Source organism: Dromaius novaehollandiae, chromosome 5 (assembly GCF_036370855.1).
Source record: "Dromaius novaehollandiae isolate bDroNov1 chromosome 5, bDroNov1.hap1, whole genome shotgun sequence".
Classification (NCBI taxonomy): domain Eukaryota; kingdom Metazoa; phylum Chordata; class Aves; order Casuariiformes; family Dromaiidae; genus Dromaius; species Dromaius novaehollandiae.
Genome location: NC_088102.1, coordinates 72,384,512 through 72,405,091, shown reverse-complemented (window position 1 = coordinate 72,405,091; position 20,580 = coordinate 72,384,512). Strand labels below are relative to the sequence as shown.

Here is a 20,580-nt window from a genome sequence, read left to right as displayed (position 1 = left end):
GCAACGTGCCCAAAGCACCGACCCTGGGGCCAAGGCTCAAAAATTCTTGGTTTTTTTAATAGAAAATGCACAGTGGAAGCACACACATGGAAGGCTGCATGGAGGGCTTCATGGAAGGGATGATGGAGGCAGTTCTCCACAGTGCCCGTAGTCCCCAGCAGGCCCAAGCAGGCGGTCAATCAGGCAGACGATTTCCTCTGTGGCCAGGCTGTGGCTCTGTGGGGGCAGAGTCACACGGCACCACGCATGTCCTCAGGGACTGCTGCAGCGTGACCCCACCATGCTCACAGTGACGTCCTGGGGCCGCTGACACCAACATCATCGTAGCCCACGTCCTTGGGCACTGAGGCTGGGGCGTCTGTTGTGGCTCCCGGCGGCTCCGGGTGGTTCAGTGAGGGCCGGCTCCCCACTGGGGACAGGAAGGCCGGTGCCTGTAGGGGCTGTTTCATGCCCTGGCTGCCAGGCCTGGGCTGGGGCTCCCCACCGTGGGGCCCACCACTGCGGCAGAGTGCAGGGGAGCAGCCTCACCCGGTGGGACAGCACGACGCTGGGTATGGTAGGGCTGCTGCGCGGGCTGCAGTGCCTCTTACCTGCCAGCGCCGCTGCCTCAGAGAAATCTCCGTCACTCAGCCCCAGAGCAGCGGCCTCTCTCGGGTGCTGCATGGCCACGGCATCATCGTACCCATCCGGGGGGTCATGCTTGGACAGGGCAGGGGTGTCTGTGACAGACGGGGCAGTGAAACGAAGGCTGGGGCAGGGGTTGCATTGTGCCAGCTGCCACCAGCCACGGAGCTGGGGGTGCTGACATGGGGGCCCGCTGCGTGGGGCTGCCAACTCTGGGATGGAGGCTGCAGCCTGGAGGCTCGACCCTGGCCATGAGTGCTGGCCCAGAAAATAACCAAGGGCCACACGGCCATGCTGCTCCAGGTACTGCGTGTGGCCCCTGCTGGCACCAGCTGTGGTGCAAGGGCTGCATCTCTGGGCACATGGTAGCATGACCCTGCACCCCGGCCCTGTACCTGCTGCTGTCACAGGGCTGCTGGCCTCCACACTGTTGTCGGTGTAATACGGCAGCTTCGTTGCTGAGCCCTCTGACGGTGAGTCTGGAGGATGTGGTGTTAGTGGAGGCTGCCCAGCCCCATGGCCTGGCCAGCACCCTGGGCAGGACAGCCTCGCCATACAGTGGGGACTGTGGAGGGCAAGGAGATACCCCCCTGCTGCAGCTCCCCGTGGTCAGCAGGTGGCCAGGCTTCAAGCCCAGCTGCTGCAGCAATGGGTGCGTGGGGGCCTCAGTGCAGAGACCTCCCTCTCCAGAAAGAGGTGCCAGGCCGGGCCAGGCTGGGCCAGCAAGGGGCCGTTGGGAGTCACAGCCTGCCAGGCCCAGGGTGCACACACCTGAGCCACTGTGCACCTCCTGGTAATCCGGCGTCAGAGTATAGTCGAGCTCCTCATAGACGGCCTCAGAGATTGTGTCTCCAGCTCTGCCAGGGCCTGGAAAGCAAGGGCAGCCATAACCCCAGGCCATGGGCACAGCACGTGGGATGGTGGGGGTCACCAGCTGTGCCCCCGATATCCCTGTGGCCCAGCTCCACTGCTGTGCCCCATCCGCTGAGTGGCTCTGGTGCCCCTGCCTGGCCCCCATGCTGCGCCGGGTCCTGCCCCTGCTCGGCACTGGCCTCCTGGCCTCCGCTGCTGCGCCTGCCCCCAGGCTGTGCAGCCGGGCCGCCCCATGGCCGGGCAGTCCCGGGAGCCATCAGTGGCCCCCAGCCCTGACTGGCTCTGCCCTGGCGCCTCGTCCTGGTAGATTCAGCCCCAGAGACCCCCGGCACGACCCACCTCTGTGCTGAGCCATGGTGCGCCATGCCTGCATGGCGAGAGCCCCCAGGGCCAGGCAGAGCAGGGTCCCCAGGATGATGCAGAGGATGGTGGGCACTGCCATGGCCCCAGCACCCGCTGTGGGGCTCCTGTGGGCACCTGTGAGGACACCAACATGCGGCGGAGCTGGAGGGAGGCTGGGGACCCTGTCCCGTCCTGCATCACTGTGGATGCATGGGGGGGTGCAGGGGAGCGGCTGGCGGGACAGGGAGGCCAAGGAGGGCACCCCTGTGCCCGGGAGCCAACCCCTGCATGAGGCCGAGGGGTGGCAGTGCTCAGCAGCTGGGGTCTCCTTGCCAGAGCTGCTCCCCCTCCACTGGGCTGTGCTGGTCGGAGCTGGAGGATCCCTGGGGCCACCGTGCTGCTCTGCGCAGGCAGAGCTACCTGTGCAGGCTGCGCCGTCTGGGCATCCAGTTGCCATGGCTGGCGTGGGAGTCACTCTGGTGCTGCCAGGGTCCCCGTCACATGTGATGTGGGTGTCTCCAGGGAAGTCACAGGGCTGCAGGTGCCAGGGTGCTGAGGGGCAGTGCCAGAGGGAGTCGGCCCCCAGCTCACACTGCACCCAGGCCAGCCACGCGGGGCCTGAGCCCTGTGTGGTTGCCGGTGCAGATGCCAGCCGTCCCGTGGCTCCGCAGCCCAGCTGCCGGCACACCACGGCGGCTGTGGCGGGGCTGGTGCCATTGGCGCACACGCTGCCCCACGTCCCATTGTAGAAGACCTCCAGGCGCCCGGTGCAGCTGCTGCCGCCCGCCAGCCGCAGGGCTGTGAGCTCTGCAAGGGGGCAGAATGGGGGGCCACAGCTCAGGCGGGCGTGGGCAGACACCCCTGCTGTCCCGGTCACCCCGCCCACCTCCCTAGGGCTCCAAGAGAAGCATGCCAAGAAACGGACACGCTGGGGCAGTGGGGTGAAGGCGGCATCTTGCTCCCTGGGACTGCCCAGGGTGTGGGGAGGTGGTCAGGGAGTCTGGTGGGGAGGGCTGGCGCTACTGCCGGTCCCACAGCCACGCTGCACTCGTCCCTGGTGGAGCACAGCACTGACCTGAGCAGATGGCTGCCACACTGGCGCCCTGCTTGCAACCACGCTGCCCCAGGGCTGGGGCCGGGGCTGGGGCTGGGCAGTCCCAGAGCATTGCCTCAGCTCCGGAGCAGCCGCCGGCACCCAGCCACACTGGCCCCAAGCCCCGGCCGTAGTGGGCCGAGCCGGGCGCTGCCAGGGCCTCTCCGCAGCCCAGCTGGCGGCAGACGACGGCGGCATCCCGGAGGTCCCAGGCATCCTCGCAGACGTGACTCCAGGTCCCCTGGACGTAGATCTCCACTCTCCCAGCACAGCGCCCAGGGCCGCTCGCCAGCCGCACCTGCTGGCTCCCTGCAGCCAGAGACCACTGGGGTCGGGGCAGCTGCTTGGGCCCCCGCGGCGCCCCGGGGCCCTTCCCGGCACACTCACCCGAGCACACAACCGCTGCCCCCTTGACGTGGCCCGGTGGCACGGTGCTGTGCAGCATGGCGTTGCACTGGGCCAGGTGAGCCTCCGTGCCCGCACACCGGAGCCCGCCCAGCACCAGGGGGCTTGAGCCTGGCCCCAGCACTGGGGTGGTGTAGGCCTTCTGCACTGTGCCGCACCGGAGCTGCCGGCACACCACACTGGCACTGCTGGCATCCCACTGCTGAGCCAGGACTCGGCCCCAGGCCCCACCCAGGGCCACCTCCAGGCGGCCATCGCAGCGGCTCTCCCCGTCCACCAGCCGCAGGGGTTCAGCACCACCTGTCCCCGCAGAGAGGGAAGATGTCCTGAGGTGCTGCGGGGACCGCAGGGTGCCAAGGAGCACCATGGGATCCCGGGTGACAGCATGGCCCCACTGCCCTCCTCCTGCCCATGTGCCTGCTGCCCTATGCCTGGGCTCAGCCCTCCTCCTGCCCTGACATGGCGCTGCTTCCCCAGACGGGCCCTGTGCCCCACAGCTCCTGCTGGCAGTGAGAAGGAGGGGCACCCCTCCATTTGGGGTGCTGGGTCCCCTCCCCACAGCAGGCCCTCCTGTCTGACGCCACCTGCCCCACACGCACCTGAGCAATTGACTGCGGCAGCGTGGCGTGGTGAGCAGGCGGGGGTCCCCAGCGCCATGGCAGGGCACTCTCCCAGGTGGGACTCGGTCCCGCTGCAGTGAAAAGTGTCCTGCCACAGCGGGCCGCTCCCTGTCCCAAAATACCCTCCACGGGGCACAGAGGCGGCAAAGCCGCAGCCGAGGTGGTGGCAGAGCACCTGGGCGTCGGGCACGTCCCAGCCAGCGTCGCAGAGGGAGCCCCAGGTGCCGCGTGCCTCCAGCTCCACCCGCCCTGTGCACTCTGTGCTGCCGTTCACCAGCCTGAAGCCTGTGTAGGCTGGGAGAGAGAAAGGGTGCTGGAGAGAAAGGCCCTGTGCAGCTACAATGGCGGGGGCACACAGGCATGGCAGCCCTCTGCCTCCCCATGCCCTGGGGGCTGCCACAAGCCAGCCCGCAGCCTCCCTGCCCCGTCCCTGCCCAGGGCACCCCTGTCCCTGCTGCCCGTCTCCCCATGCCCCCCGCTGCAGCCTCTGCCCCACACCCCACGCTCTTACGGGAGCAGATGATGGCAGCGTCACTGGTGTGCGTGCAGCCCTGGCCATGGGGCAGCCTGCGGGTGCAGGCAGACAGGAGGGATTCGTTGCCTGCACACTCAAAGCCCCCGTCCCAGATGGGCCCAGCTCCTGCCCCAAAGTGTGCTGCCCCGGTGACGGCCAGAGCGGCTCCACAGCCCAGCTCCTTGCAGATGACATGGGCAGCGTTGAGGTCCACGTGGGCCTTGCAGAGGGTTGCCCAGCCTCGGCCCTGCCTGACCTCCACACGACCCGAGCAGGCACTGTCCCCACCGACCAGCTGCACAAACCCTGCCGGGGAAGAGAGTGTGGGGTCGCCTGGAGGTCCCTGGGACATGTTGGGGGGTTGTGGAGGGGCTGCCACCAGAGCTTTGGTGCTGGCACAGGTGGCCCCTGGGGGCGAGACAGCCTGGGCCGTGCCTGCCACAGCTCTTACCTTGGCAGACCACGCCAACATCCCAGCCATGGCTTCCATTGTACAGCTCCCATCCCTTGATAGTACATTCCCAGAGGGCGGACTCATCCCCGCGACAGTCAACGACAGCCAGATGAATTGGTCCAGACCCTTTCCCAAAGCGGGTCCAGGCATGGGCGCTTTTGGCTGAGCCACAGCCCAGCTGCTGACACACCACCTCGGCATCTTCCATGTCCCATTCGTTATCTGCCACCGTCCCCCACTGGCCCCGCAGCTTCACCTCCACTCTGCCGGCACAGGGACCACCTCCATTCACCAGCCTCAGCTCCACAGCATCTGCATTAGAGGTGCCCTCAGGGCATGAGAGTGCTGCCCTCCAGCGCCACTCCCACACCCGGGGAGTCCCTGGTGGGGAGGCACTGGGCATGGCCATAATGGCTCCCAACCGCGCGCAGCCAAAGGGCTGCCCCCCAGCACAGTCACCTAATCCCTTGCCTGAGCATGTCACCCCCACGTCCCAGTCATGTCCGCAGTAGTGCTGGCCCCAGCCATAGTGGGGGCAGTAGTGGAGCGCTGTCTCGGTGCCACGGCAGAAGGGTTGCAGCCAAATCCGGCCAGCCCCTGCCCCAAATGGGGTGTATGGGGAAGTCCTGGCCACGGTGCCACATCCCAGCTGCCTGCAGACCACGGAGGCCCCACGGACATCCCAGTCGAAGTCATAGCTGCACACGGTGCCCCACTGGCCCTCGTGCTTCACCTCCACCCGGCCGGCGCAGCAGCTGCCTCCGTCAACCAGTCGCAGCTCCCCGGTGCCTGTGGGTGCCCATGTGGGACCACAAAGGAGGATGTGGAGCCCCCGCATGATGCCACGGGTGCCTGGTGCAGCCTGCCCTGCCAGGTTGGCCCAGGGGGCTATGTCCCACAGCTGTTCCCTGCCCTGATGGCCTCCACTCCCCACTGTGGGGCTGGCTCTTGGGCCCTGGCATATGGCCGTGTATGTGGAAAAGCCCTGGGGGCACTGCAGGATGCAAGCTGTGAAGAAAGGCAGGGCCATATCCAGCCCCTGAATGTCCAGCACCTGACGCAAGGAGAAAACTGTGGGGCATGCATACTGCCACATGTGCTCAGTGTTTGGCCCCACTGCAAAAACCCTGTCCCCAGCACACCCCAGGCACCGCGAGTGTCCGAGAGCTGCCCAGGTGGGGTGTCTCCACTGGTGTCCTTGGGAAGCCTGCCCAGCAGGTCACACACAGGCCCATGGGGGCCACCCCAGCCCCATCGTGTCTTCCCCATCCCCAGGGCTGCCTCCCACTCTCGGCATGAAGGCAGGCAGCTCCAGCCCCGGGGAGCCCGCAGGCACTCACCCCTGCAGAGCTGCACGCACAGCAGCAGCCCCAGTGTGCTGGCAAGGAGCTGGCTGGTGGTGGCCATCTCAAACACCTCCTGCCCCATGGTGCAGCCCCCAGCTCCTGCTTGCCTCCTGGACCACCAGAGGCTGCTGTGGTGGGGAGGGCAATATATAGGCAGAGGTGCAGGCCTCACTGCCAGGGCAGCCAATCAACAGCATCAGGCACCTTTTGAGACGTTATCAGGAGGGTTATCTCCCATCTGACGGAGCCCCAGCCTCCAATAACCTTCTCCATCCCCGTGCATGCCCATATATGCGTCTCGGCTCCACTTCTGGCATCACACGCACCCCACCAGTGGGTGGGTGCCTGCCTGGCTGTCCCCGTGGGGAGCCTGATGATGATCTGAGCAGGACTCCGCACCTGGGTGCTGCAGTGGGTGCAGGGTGTGTGGGCCCTTCCTATGCCTGATCCCGCATGGGTCTGGGTGTGTCACACTGTGCCAGGGAGCGTGGCAAGAGCCCTTCCTTGACAGGGACTGTCCTGTGCTGCGGGCAGCATCTGCTGCAGGCTCCTTGCTGCTGTGGGGCTGACCTCTGGCACCAGGTCCCTCCGCACTGCAGCCCTCCACATGGGGCAGGCACTGGGGCTGGCTCTGGGCTAGAAAGCTCCAGCGTGGCACCAAGTCAAGCCCAGCCCCAGGCTCCATGGCACATTGGCAGGAGGGCCTGGGCCCCTCACAGCAGCTTGCAGGCGGATGGAGGTGCTGCCCAGCTGCCTGCAGGCCTGTGCCCCTCAGCCCCACAGTCCCCATGGCAGCCACGCTTGCCGCATGCAGTGCCGAGGCATGAAGGAGTTGGTTCCCCCACTGCACACCAGCCCCCAAGGGGAAGCAGCAGCAGCAGCCTGAGTGCTGCTGTGTGTCAGAGCACAGGCATCTGCTGGGCCTGCTGAACAGCCAGCATCTCACCACCTGCTTCTGTTTCTGCTCAGCCAGCTGCATTTCAGAGTACGATAACGCTAGGCTTCTGTGTATCAGTATCTCTTTGCAGTGCCAGTGCCACAGAGACCTGGAGCAAATCCAGAGTGATTGAGGGCCTCTTCAGACAAATCTGAGGGATATGGGAGACCGGTGTTGGTTCCCTTGAGCCTGCTGGTCAAGGGGACGGTCTGGCCAGGAGTGGAGACCTCCCCCAGCTTAATATCGCTCTGTGTGGGTGGCATCACTGTCAGGGCTTTGCCTTTGTGATCATCACATTTAACCTCCCCAGCACCTACCTGAGTGTAGGACAGCCAGCAGGGAATGAAGGAGAGCCTCCAGCAAGCACAAGCCTCTGTTGCGAGGCTCAGGAGATGAGCTGATTCCTCAGGAGGGTGGCCTGGATAAACTGGCCTGAGCTCTAGTGAAAAAGGGCACATAGAGGAGGAGGAAGGGAGGAGGAGCTTTGCCAACAAGGTCTCCCAGGTTGCTGTGCTTAGGGAAAGGGCTCAGGCAGGAGAGGAGGGTCCAGTAGTGCAAGAGGATCAGGATTTTATCCGAGTAGGCAGGGATGGGGCTTGGAAGGTCAAGGCCCATTTGGCTCCTAAGGTGCTTAAGGGATGAGAACATCAGTCACATGAGGAAAGGTTGGGAGAGCTTGGCCTGTTCATGGTGGAGAAGAAAAGCCTGGGGGGGTGGATCTTTATCAGTGGGTATAAATATTTGAAGGGAGGGTATCAAGAGCCAGGAAGTTCTGTCTGCCCAGAAGGAAAAATTTCTTTCCTGTGAGGAAGCCCTGGAACAGGTTGCCCGGGGAGGTTGTGGAATCTCTGTTCTTGGAGAAATTGCAGAAGCGTCTGGATAGGGCATTCCCATGCAGGGAATGAAGGACAGCCTCCAGCAAGCACAAGCCTCTGTCGCGAGGCTCAGGAGATGAGCTAATGCCTCAGGAGGGTGGCCTGGATAAGCTGACCCGAACTCCAGTGAAAAAGGGCACATACAAGAGGAGGAAGGGAGGAGGAGCTTTGCCCGTGAGGTCTCCCAGGCCACTGTGCTTAGGGAAAGGGCTCAGGCAGGAGAGGAGGGTCCAGCAGTGCATTAGAATCAAGCTTGCCTGCAAGAACTCTCTTATCGTGTGTGCTCTGCATTTCTGTTTGTACTCTAAAGCAAGAGGAAGCACAGTCAGCTTGAAATGGAGCCTTATTTCTTAGGATCTCCTCATCAGTAGGGCCACTCCAACAGCACACCAATCCTATGCGACACTTGTTTGACACCACGGTTAAGGAGAACTGTGAAAAGCTGAGGAAGGGCCGGTTTGGAGCCAGCCTCAGGAAATGTGGGAGGAATGGAGGGATGTTGTCCAATCAGGCAAGGATGGGGCTCGGAATGTCAAGGCCCATTTGGCTCGTATGATGCTTCAGGGATGGGAGCATCTGTCACACGCGGAAAGGCTGAGAGAACTGGGCCTGTTCATGGTGGAGAAGGGAAGCCTGTGGGGAGATCTTTATCAGTGGGCATAAATATCTGAAGGGAGGGTGTCAAGAGCTTTTCAGTGGTGCCCAGCGATAGGACGAGAGGCAACGGGCACAACCTGAAACCCAGGAAGTTCCGTCTGCCCAGAAGGAAAAGCTTCTTTCCTGTGAGGGTGACGGAGCCCGGGAACAGGTTGCCCGGGGAGGCTGTGGAGTCTCCGTCTTTGGAGGCATTGCAGAGGCATCTGGATAGGGTCCTGGGCGATGGGCTTTAGATGACCCTCATGGACAGGGGCATTGGCCTCGATGATCTCCAGAAGTCCCTTCCAATCTCTGCCGTTGTGTGCGTCTGTGCTTCTGTGAACACAAGGCAGAGCGCAGGGCAGCTTCAGTCGTGCCACGCTGTCGGCCCTGTGCAGATGCACTGAAACGTCACCCCAAGGCAAAAGGATCTGGAAAGCTCTGGCCACTTCAAGGCCTTCCTGACACAAAGGGCTTCTTTACCCTGTGCGGCATTGGCCTCAGGTTGTAATGTCACTGCCAAGCTGCCAGGCCCTACTCCCTGCTAGTGCAGGTGCTGGTGCAGAACTGGGAGGGCAGAGGGAGACAGCGCCCGGGATGGTTCAGCCCAGCCTGCACCTGCATTCTCCCTTTTACGGCCTGTTTCTCCCCACCGACTGCAGTGGGAACATGGGACGATGCCACTTCCGGTCTGTGCCCTTTTCAGGTCCAGTGAATCAGGCACAGCCCCAGCCCTGCCCCCTTGTTTCCCTCCCACACAATGCCTGGAAGGGTGGCTGCTTCAGCATCTGCAGTAGGTAGCTAGGTGGACTGGGGGGTCAAGGGGACCTGTGCTCGTGGCTGGCTGTACCAGCAAAGCAGTTCAGCCCAGCAGTGCCTTGCAGGTCTCTCGGGCCTCCTCTAAGTTGTGGCAGCAGCACCCACCCAAGGGCAGGGCAGTTCCCAGCACCTCGCTCCACCTCGGAATGCGCCCTCCATCCAACATCCGGGAGCCCTCTGTCAGGGCAGGGACGAGGGTGGCTAGCACCTGCCCACAGTTGCGTCACAGCTGGTGGGAATCCCTCCCTGCCCAGGCAAGCTCAGCTGCCACGTGGGGACATATTTTGCAGCTGCAGCACAACAGACAGCTCCAGTGCCCCAGTGTGGGGATTTTCCCACTGTGTACAGACAGCAGGGACGAGGTGCAGACCAGCAACTGAGTCAGGGCTCTCACAGAACACATCCTACCTTGGCTGCAAACCTCAGTGCATAGCCACTTGCTTCCCTAGTTGAAAGAGTAGCAGGTCACAGCAACAGAAGCTGTCGGGAAGTGGACTAGTGGCAGGGGCTTGTCAGACCTCAGCATTCCAGTATGGGCTGCGTACAAATGCTGGCAGGCCTTGCAGAGAGACAAGAGTGGCATAGAAAGCTCATGCAGCATATGCACTGACCACATAGACCTTCTGTGTTTAACTGGTGGGACAATCATGGGAGGTATCAAAGCTGTGAGCTGATTATGGAGATGGAAGTGCAGCAGTTGGGAAGCTGGAGAGGGATATTTAGCATTGAGAGATGTGCATTCAGTTTTCTTCCCAGGCCCACTTTGTGCACCTTGTGGGTGATGCCTGCAATCACAGACACAAAGCATGTGCCTTGCTGTCTCGGATGGGGCCAACGCTTGGTGGCAGGCAGGAAGGCAGGCCGTAGCCTCCCTTTGAGGCACCCCCATCCATAATGCCATCGTCCTCCCCCACCGGTATGACAGCAGCAAAATTCCTTTCTTCCTTTGAGTGCAGCCAGCTCCTGCTGTGTTTCTTCCTTTAATCCCGATATGTTCAATCTTTCAATAGTGCAAGAAAAGAAGAACTGCTAAAATGACCCCAGGTATTCACTGCCACCTAAGACTGCAGGGCATGGTCCACCTCGATGGTGACACACTGACCCAGGCCCACAGCATCCGACCTCAGGGAGCCTGCACGGCCACAGCCTTACTGCCATGCCCACTCCCTGCCCATGGCTTTTACTGTCCTGGGGCTGCCGGGGGAAAGGTGACAGAGATCAGAAGGGGCTCAGAGCCACGCAGCTCACTTTGGGATTTGCCACACTGGCCTCAAAGCAGCCCTGGTGCACCCAGGGCAGTGCAGGCGAGAGAGGGACACTGTGGTTGTCCTGTCTGTCTGCTCAGGTGAACCGCATCTGTGGTTCAGTGCTTTCCAGTTCCGAGTCAGGGAACGGGAGCCATGGCTAGCACATGGCAGGAGTCCCACAGGGCCCACCTGAACCACTCTGACCCAAGCCAGGCTCTGTGCCGGCTCTTGTTGGGGCAGGAGGTCACAGGGGCCTTTAGCTATTGTTTCAGGTTTCTCTTTAGCTTGGGGGCGCACAAGTCTAGAGAGCACAACTCCATACCTGCGTCCCGTAGGACACCGCAGGACCTGCTTGCTGTCTGAGCAAGAGGCATTGGCCATGCAGGGGCCCAGGTGGCTCGTGAGTCCATGTGGGCTGTGCCTGGAAAAACCCACCCAGACCGTGAAGGCCAGGGGAGCGAGTGCAAGTGCTGGCTCCAGGCAGAGGTGCTTCTGGTCCAGCCCAGATGGAAGAGTCCAAGTAGGGGCAATGACAGAGCTTGGAAATCAAGTGTGCTGCACTCCCTGCTGTAGTGGGGCTGATTTCTTTCCAGTTGAGGTAGAAAACATAGTCAAACTGTGTATAAAGGACTGCTCCTGCCCACTCCACGGTGATCTTCCTCCTTGTCATTGTCTTTCCCATCTCCATAGCTCCCAGTAGCACAGTGGTGTGTGGTGCTTGTCGAAAGGTCAAGGCCCATTTGGAGTTTAATGTGTTGAGGGATGTGAAAGACAGCAAGCAGGGATTAAGCAGCATGACAGCCTTCTAGGATGGGATGCCTGGCTGGATAGATGAGGGGAGAGCAGGGCAAGTTGTCTCCCTTGACTTGAGTAAGGCTTTTGACACAGTCTCCCATCACATCCTCACAGGCAAGCTGAGGAAATGTGTGGGTTAGATGGGCAGACAGTGAGGTGGCTTGAAAACTAGCTGTCTGGCAGAGCTCAGAGAGTTGTGATGAGCAGCACAAAGTCTCGTTGGAGGCCTGTAGCTAGCAAGCTAGCGGTGTCTGCCAGGGGTCCCTGCTGGGTGCAGTATTGTTCATCTTCTTCCTCAGTGACGTGGATGAAGGGACAGAGTGCACCCACAGCAAGTGTGCTGATGATCAAAAACCAGGAGGAGTGGCTGATAGCCCAGAGTGCTGTGCTGCCCTTCCGAGGGAGCTCGACAGTCTGGGGAGATGGGCAGAGGGGAACCTCATGAAGCTGAATCAAGTGCAGAGTGCCTGCCCCTGGGGAGGAATACCCGCTGCAGCAGTAGAGGGTGGTGGCTGACCTGCTGGAAAGCGGCCGTGCAGAGAAGGACCTGGGAGGCCTGGTGGACAACAAGCTGACCGTGAGCCAGTACTGTGCCCTTGTGGCCAAGAAGGCCAAGGGTATGCTGGGCTGCATTAGGCAGAGCGTTGTCAGCAGGTGGAGGGAGGTGATCCTGTGCCTCTGCTGAGCCCTGGGGAGGCCACGTCTGGAGTGCTGTGTGCAGTTCTGGACTCCCCAAGACGAGAGAGACATGGAGCTCCTGGAGCGAGTGCAGCAAAGGGCTCCTAAGATGCTGAAGGGACAGGAATACGTGTCATAACCTCCCTCCAAGACATCTCCACTTGTCACACTATTGTCCTGCCCTTGTGTTTGGGCTGCAGGCCTGCCTTACAGCAAGGGAAACCTCCAGCGAGGAGAGGAAGCCTGCCAGGTGCTCCACCAGTGCTGCATTGGGCAGCACTGCCCATTCTTGGCCCTTTCTATAGAGCAGCGTTCGCTCCACTGCAGTCCCTGCCATGGGCAGTGTGCACCACCAGCGATGGCAAATGTCGACCTGGTGCAGCGCTGCTCTGGGGCGGGTGAGGGCAACAGTGGTCAGAGCGCCGTGCGTGGTGACATCCCAGTGTAGGACAGTGCGGGCGAAAGACCTGCAGCAGCAACAGCGATTAACTGGAGCCGTGCGAGGCTGGCAGGAGAGTTACTGGCTATGTGCAACAGAGCTCACTCTGAGCAGGACATGCTCCTTGTCCACCCCAGCCACCCCTGGGGATACAGCAGTGTGCCCAAAGGCCTCACCTTGGGGCCGAGGCTCCAAACATTTTTTTATTTTTTTAATAGACGAGAGAGAAATGCACAGTGGAAGCACAAACTCAGGCAGCACCTGGAGGGCTGTGCAGGAGGGATGATGGAGGCACATCTCCATGGTGCCCATAGTCCCTGGCCGGCCCAAGTGGGCGGTTAATGAGACAGGCGATGCCCGCTGTGGCTGGCCTGTGGCTGCGTGGGGGCAGATCCCCATGGCACCACGCGTGTCCTCAGGGACTGCTCCAGTGTGGCCCTGCCATCCTCACAGCAATGTCCCGGGGCCACTGACACCAACATCGTCGTAGCCCATGTCTTGGGGCGCTGAAGCTGGTGCATCTGTCGCGGCTCCCGGCAGCTCCGGGTGGCTCAGCGAGGGCCGGCTCCCCTCTGCAGACAGCATGGCCGGTGCCTCTAGGGGCCGTTTCATCCCCCGTCTGCCAGGTCCAGGCCCGGGGCTCCACTTGTGCCCAGGCACTGCACACTGCCACAGAAGTGCATGGGGGAGCCGCCTCTCCCGGCCAGACAGCACGGTGCTGGGAACAGCAGCGCTGCTGTGTGGGCTGCGGCGCCTCTTACCTCCCAGTGCCGCTGGCTCGGCGACATCTCCATTGCTCAGTCCCGGAGCAGTGGCCTCTCCTGAGTACACCATGGCTGCAGCATCACTGTACCCGTTTGGGGAGGGTTGTGCCAGAGCAGTGCAGGGGTGTCTGCAACAGACAGGACAGGCGTTGCGTTGTGCCAGCCCCCACTGGCCATGGACCTGGGGCTGCCGATGTTGGGGCCCTCTGTGTGGGGCTGCCAGCTCTCGGATGGAGCCAGCAGCCCTGAGGCTAGTCCTCAGCCATGAATGCCAGGCCAGAAAATAACCGAGGGCCACACAGCCGTGCTGCCCAGGCACCACGTGAGACCACCAGCTGCATCAGAGGGCTGCACCTCCGGGCACGTGGCAGCATGGCCCTGTGCCCCGGCCATGAGAACAATAGAAAAGAGAGAAATGCACAGTGGAAGGACACACAAAGTCTGGCATGGCCAGAGGGCTGTGTTGGCGGGATGATGGAGGCAGATCTCCACAGTGCCCGTAGGCCCTGGCAGGCCTGAGTGGGTGGTCAATCAGGCAGCCAACGCCCTCCGAGGCTGGGCCGTGGCTGCGTGGGGGCAGAGCCCCATGGCACCACGTGCATCCCCAGGGACTGCTGCAGCGTGGCCCCATCGTGCTCACAGCGATGTCCCGGGGCTGCTGACGCCAACGTCGCCGTAGCCCATGTCCCCAGGCGCTGAGGCTAGGGTGTTTGTCACAGCTCCCGGCAGCTCCAGGTGGCTCAGCGAGTGTGGGCTCCCCACTGGGGTCAGCAAGGCCAGTTTCTGTAGTGGCTGTTTCATCCCCTGGCTGCCAGGACCCACCTGGGGATCCCCCCCATGCCCACGCACTGCCCACCACTGCAGCACAGCGCGGGGAAGCTGCCTCTCCTGGTGGGATGGCACGGTGCTGGGAACAGCAGCACTGCCACGCAGGCTGTGGTGCCTCTTACCTCCCAGCCCCGCTGCCTCAGAGACACCTTCCTTGCTCGGCCCCTGAGCAGGGGCCACTCCAGGGTGCAGTGTGGCCGCGGCATCATTGTACCCATCTGGGAGGTCGTGCCTGGGCAGGGTTGTCTGCGACAGATGGTCAGTGAAACAAAGGCGGGGGCAGGGGCCGCGTTGTGCCAGCCCCCACTGGCTGTGGAACTGGGGGTGCCAATGTTAGGGCCTGCTGCATGGGGCTGCCAGCTCTCGAATGGAGCCAGTAGCCCCAAGACTTGTCCCCAGCCACAAGTGCCAGGCCAGAAAATAACCGAGGGCCACATGGCCATGCTGCCAAGGCACCATGTGAGGCCCCTGCTGGCACCAGCTGCCTCAGAGGGCTGCAGCTCTGGGCACACGGCAGCACGGTCCTGCGCCCCGGCCCCGTACCTGCTGCTGTCCCGGGGCTGGTGGCCTCCACATTGTGGAAGGTGCAATATGGCAGCTTCATCACTGAGCCCTCCGACGGGGAGCCTGGAGGATGGGGCGTTAGGGGAGGCTGCCTGGACCCATGGCCTGGCCAGCACCCTGGGCAGGACAGCCTTGCCACACAGCGGTGACTGTGGAGGGCCAGGAGATGCCTCTGCGCTGCAGCTCCCCATGGCCTGCACGTGGCCGGGCTCCCAGCCCAGCTGCTGCAGCGGGTGCGTGGGGGCCTCAGTACAGGGACCTCCCTCCCCACGGAGAGGCACTGGGCTGAGCCGGGCTGGCCAGGGAGGGGCTGTTGGGAGTCATGGCCTGCCAGGCCATTGCAGCCCTCTGCCTCCCGCATCCCTCTGCCTCCCCACACCCCTGGGGGGTGCCACAAGCCAGCCCACAGCCTCCATGCCCCGTCCCTGCCCAGGGCACCCCTGTCCCCACTGCCCGTCTCCCAGTGCCTCCCTCTGCAGCCTTTTCCCCGTGCTCCGTGCTCTTATGAGAGCAGACAACACTGGCATCGGTGCGAGTGTGTGGCCCTGGCCATGGGGCAGTCTGTGGGTGCAGGCAGACAGGAGAGATTCGTTGCCTGAACACTTGAAGCTCCTGTCCCAGGGTGCATGCACCTGAGACACTGGGCACCTCCTGGTACTCCGGTGTCAGGGTGTAGTCGAGCTCCTCATAGATGGCCTCAGAGATTGCATCCGTGGCTCTGCCAGGGCCTAGAAAGCAAGGGCAGCCGTAACCCCAGGCCGTGGGCACAGAATGTGGGATGGTGGGGGTCACCAGCTGTGCCCGCGATAACCCTGTGGCCCAGCTCCACTGCTCTGCCCCATCCTCTGAGTGGCTCTGGCACCCCTGCCTGGCCTCTGTCCTGCGCCGGGTCCTGCCTTCGCTCAGCGCTGGCCTCCGGGCCTCTACTGCCACACCCAACTCCAGCCTGTGCAGCTGGGCCGCCCCATGGCCAGGCAGTCCCCGGAGCCATCAGCAGCCCCCAGCCCTGACTGGCTCTGCCCTGACGCCTCGTCCTAGTAGCTTCAGCCCCAGAGACCACCGGCACAACCCACCTCTGTGCTGAGCCATGGCGCGCCATGCCTGCACAGTGAGGGTCCCCAGGGCCAGGCAGAGCAGGGTGCCCAGGACGATGCAGAGCATGGTGGGCACTGGCATGGATCCAGCCCCTGCCGTGTGGGTCCTGTGAGCACCTGCGACGACACCGACACGAGCTGCACGGCTGGAGGGAGTCTGGCCATGTCCCATGCTGCATCACTGTGGACGCACAGCGGGATGCAGGGGAGTGGCTGGTGGGACAGAGAGGCTGCACCACCCCGAGCTGGAGGATCCCTGGGGCCACCGCGCTGCCCTGTGCAGGCAGAGCTACCTGTGCAGGCTGTGCCATCTGGACAGCTGGTTGCCGTGGCTGGCGTGGGAGTCACTCTGGTGCCGCCAGGGTCCCCGTCACATGTGATGTGGGTGTCTCCAGGGAAGTCACAGGGCTGCAGCTGCCAGGGTGCCGAGGGGCAGTGCCAGAGGGAGACGGCCCCCAGCTCACACTGCACCCAGGCCAGCCACGCGGGGCCTGAGCCCTGTGTGGTTGTGGGTGTAGGTGACAGCCGGCCCCCAGCCCCACAGCCCAGCTGCTGGCACACCACAGCGGCTGTGGCAGGGCTGGTGCCGTTGGCGCACACACTGCCCCACGTCCCGTTGTAGAAGACCTCCAGGCACCCGGTGCAGCTGCTGCCGCCTGCCAGCCGCAGGGCTGTGAGCTCTGCAAGGGGGTAGCATGGGGGCGTAGGCACAGCTCAGGCGGGGCTGGGCAACACCCCTGCTGTCCCGGCCACTCCGCCCACCTCCCCGGGTCACCATGAGAAGCATCCTAAGGAGTGGACACGGCAGGGCAGTGGGGCGAAGGTGCCGTCTCACTCCCCGGACTGCCCAGGGTGTGGGGAGGTGGGCAGGGAGGCCGGTCGGGAGGGCTGATGCCACAACCGGTCCCACAGCCCCTCTGGCCCTGGCCCTGGTGGAGCGCGGTGCTGACCTGAGCAGATGGCTGCCGCACCAGCACCCTCCTTACAGCCACGCTGCCCCGGGGCCAGGGCTGGGGCTGGTGCCGGGGCTGGGCAGTCCCAGAGTGTCGCCTCGGCCCCGGAGCAGGCGCCAGCACCCAGCCACACCGGCCCCGAGCCCCGGCCGTAGCGGGCCGAGCCGGGCACTGCCAGGACCTCGCCGCAGCCCAACTGGTGGCAGACGACAGCGGCATCCCACAGGTCCCAGGTGTCCTCGCAGACGCGGCTCCAGGTCCCCTGCACGTAGACCTCCACTCTCCCAGCACAGCGCCCAGGGCCACTCACCAGCCGCACGCGCTGGCTCCCTGCAGCCAGAGACAGCTTGGGTTGGGGCAGCCGCTCGGGCCCCCACAGTGTTCCGGGGCCCTTCCCGGCACACTCACCCGAGCACACAACTGCCGCTTCCTCGGCGTGGTCCGGCGGCACGGCGCTGGGCAGCGTGGAGTTGCACTGGGCCAGGCAAGCCTCCGTGCCCACACACCGGAGCCCGCTCAGCCCCAGGGGGCTCGAGCCTGGCCCCAGCACTGGGGCAGCATAGGCCTTCTGCACCGTGCCGCACTGGAGCTGCCGGCACACCACGCTGGCACTGCTGGCATCCCACTGCTGTGGCAGGACTCGGCCCCAGGCCCCACCCAGGGCCACCTCCAGGTGTCCGTCGCAGCGGCTCTCCCCATCCACCAGCCGCAGGGGTTCAGTGCCACCTGTCCCCGCACAGAGGGCAGATGTCCTGAGGCACTGTGGGGACCGTGGGGTGCCAAGGAGTCCCACAGGATGCTGGGGGACAGCACGGCCCCACTGCCCTCCTCCTGCCCATGTGCCTGCTGCCGTGTCTGGGCTCAGCCCTCCTCCTGCCCTGACATGGCCCTGCCTCCCCAGATGGGCCGTGTGCCCCACAGCTCCTGGTGGCAGTAGGGGGAGTGGGGTACCCTTCCTTTTTGGGGTGCTGGGTCCCCTCCCCACAGCAGGCCCTCCTGTCTGACGCCACCTGCCCCACACGCACCTGAGCAATTGACTGCGGCAGCGTGGTCTGGTGAGCAGGCAGGGATCCCCAGCACCGTGGCAGGGCACTCTCCCAGGTGGGACTTGGTCCCACTGCAGTGAAATGTGTCCTGCCACAGCGGGCCGCTCCCTGTCCCAAAACACCCTCCACGGGGCACGGAGGTGGCAAAGCCGCAGCCGAGGTGGTGGCAGAGCACCTGGGCATCGGGCATGTCCCAGCCGGCATCGCAGAGGGAGCCCCAGGTGCCGCGTGCCTCCAGCTCCACCCGCCCTGTGCACTCTGTGCTGCCGTTCACCAGCCTGAAGCCCGTGTAGGCTGGGAGGGAGAAAGGGCGCTGGAGATGAAGGCCTCATGTCCCCTGCTCTGCAATGGTGGGGGCATGCAGGCATGGCAGCCCTCTGCCTCCCACACCCCGCTGCCTTCCCACACCCCTGGGGGCTGCCACAAGCCAGCCCGCAGCCTCCCTACCCTGTCCCTGCCCAGGGCACCCCTGTCCCTGCTGCCCGTCTCCCCGCACCTCCCACTGCAGCTCCTGCCCCATACCCTGCTCTCTTACAGGAGCAGATGACGGCAGCGTCGCTGGCGTGGGTGCAGCCCTGGCCATGGGGCAGCCTTCGGGTGCAGGCAGACAGGAGGGATTCGTTGCCTGCACACTCAAAGCCCCCGTCCCAGATGGGCCCAGCTCCTGCCCCAAAGCGTGCTGCCCCAGTGATGGCCAGAGCTGCTCCGCAACCCAGCTCCTTGCAGATGACATGGGCGGTGTTGAGGTCCACGTGGGCCTTGCAGAGGGTGGCCCAGCCTCGGCCCTGCCTGACCTCCACACGACCCGAGCAGGCACTGTCCCCACCGACCAGCTGCACAAACCCTGCCGGGGAAGAGAGTCCGGGGTCGCCTGGAGGTCCCTGGGACATGTGGAGGGGCTGCCACCAGAGCTTTGGTGCTGGCACAGGTGGCCCCCGGGGGCGAGACAGCCTGGGCTGTGACCACCACAGCTCTTACCTTGGCAGACCACGCCAACATCCCAGTCATGGGGGCCAGTGTATGGCCCCCACCCCTGGACAGTGCATTCCCAGAGTGCAGACTCATCCCCGCGACAGTCCACAAGAGCCAGTTGAGTAGGTCCAGACCCTCTCCCAAAGTGGGTCGAGTCATGGGCGCTTTTGGCCGAGCCACAGCCCAGCTGCTGACACACCACCTCGGCATCTTCCATGTCCCATACGTCATCTGCCACCGTTCCCCACTGGCCCCGCAGCTTCACCTCCACTCTGCCTGCACAGGGACCACCTCCATTCACCAGCCTGAGCTCCACAGCATCTGTATTAGAGGTGCCCTCAGGGCGTGAGTGTGGTGCACTGCAGCCCCACTCCTGCACCCCATCTGTGCCCAGGCAGTCCCCATTGGGAAGTCCCTGGGCATAGCCATGTCATCTCCAAACTGCGCACAGCCAAGGGTCTGCTCCCTGGCAGAGTATCCTGATCCCTCACCTGAGCACGTCACCCCAACATCTGTGTCATGGCCACAGTAGTGCTGGCCCCAGCCGTAGTGGGGACAGTGGTGGAGTGCTGTCTCACTGCCACGACATAGGAAAGGTTGCAGCCAAATCTGGCCAGCCCCTGCCCCGAACGGCATGTATGGGGAAGTCCTTGCCACGGTGCCACATCCCAGCTGCCTGCAGACCACGGAGGCCCCGCGGACATCCCAGATGAAGTCATAGCTGCACACGGTGCCCCACTGGCCCTCGTGCTTCACCTCCACCCGGCCGGCGCAGCGGCTGCCTCCGTCAACCAGTCGCAGCTCCCCGGTGCCTGTGGGTGCCCATGTGGGACCACAAAGGAGGACATGGAGTCCCAGCATGGTGTCAGTGTTGTCTGGTGTAGCATGCCCTGCCAGGCTGGCCAGGGAGCTCTGTCCCACAGCTGTTCCCTGCCCTGATGGCCTCCACTCCCCACTGCGGGCCTGGCTTTTGGACCCTGGCATATGGCTGTGTGGGTGGAAAAGCCTTGGGTGCACTGCAGGACACCAGGTGTGAAGAAAGGTAGGGCCATATCCAGACCCTGAATGTCCAGCACCCAATGCAAGGTGAACACAGCAGAGGACATGTCCTGCCACATGTGCTCAGTGTTCGGCCCCACTGCAAAAACCCTGTCCCCAGCACAGTGCAGGCACCGTGGGCCCCGAGGGCTGCCCAGGTGGTGTGCCTCCACTGGTGCCTCTGAGAAGCCCACCCAGAAGGTCACGCACAGACCCATGGTGGCCACCCCAGCCCCACGGTGGCCTCCCCAACCCCAGGGCTGCCTCCCACTCTCGGCATGAGGGCAGGCAGCTCCAGCCCCGGGGAGCCCGCAGGCACTCACCCCTGCAGAGCTGCACGCACAGCAGCAGCCCCAGTGCGCTGGCAAGGAGCTGGCTGATGGTGGCCATCCCAAACACCTCCTGCCCAATGCTGCAGTCCCCAGCTCCTGCTTGCCTCCCAGGCCACCAGAGGCCCTCGCTATGGGGAGGGCAATATATAGGCAGAAGCGCAGGCCCCGCTGCCAGGGCAGCCAATCAATGGCATTAGGCACCTTTTGAGATGTTATCAGGAGGGTTATCTCCCATCTGACAGAGCCCCAGCCTCCAACAACCTTCTCCATCCCCGTGCATGCCCATATATGC

General features: G+C 63.8%; 2 protein-coding genes across 2 annotated transcripts; both read right to left on the bottom strand.

Annotated features, from left to right (window-relative positions):
• Positions 1–108: 108 nt before the first annotated feature.
• On the bottom strand, positions 109–6,293 carry LOC135328604 (deleted in malignant brain tumors 1 protein-like; the record flags this gene model as incomplete). The annotated part of the gene is made up of 12 exons (XM_064513485.1): positions 109–216; positions 318–409; positions 591–719; positions 1,396–1,491; positions 1,837–1,974; positions 2,915–3,241; positions 3,320–3,637; positions 3,937–4,251; positions 4,469–4,777; positions 4,923–5,237; positions 5,397–5,714; positions 6,266–6,293. Coding segments are annotated over 12 exons (2,493 nt in total), but the record flags the coding sequence as incomplete, so codon positions are not given.
• A 5,473-nt stretch (positions 6,294–11,766) lies between these two features.
• On the bottom strand, positions 11,767–20,346 carry LOC135328603 (antigen WC1.1-like). Its single transcript, XM_064513484.1, has 13 exons — positions 20,280–20,346; positions 19,410–19,730; positions 18,925–19,239; positions 18,482–18,790; positions 17,926–18,240; positions 17,309–17,626; positions 16,898–17,230; positions 16,241–16,627; positions 15,927–16,064; positions 15,449–15,581; positions 13,459–13,589; positions 12,470–12,588; positions 11,767–11,994 (listed from the first exon to the last, which is right to left on the bottom strand). The coding sequence occupies exons 1-13, from the start codon at positions 20,344–20,346 to the stop codon at positions 11,767–11,769; spliced, it is 3,114 nt and encodes a 1,037-aa protein (XP_064369554.1).
• Between the last annotated feature and the right edge of the window lie 234 nt (positions 20,347–20,580).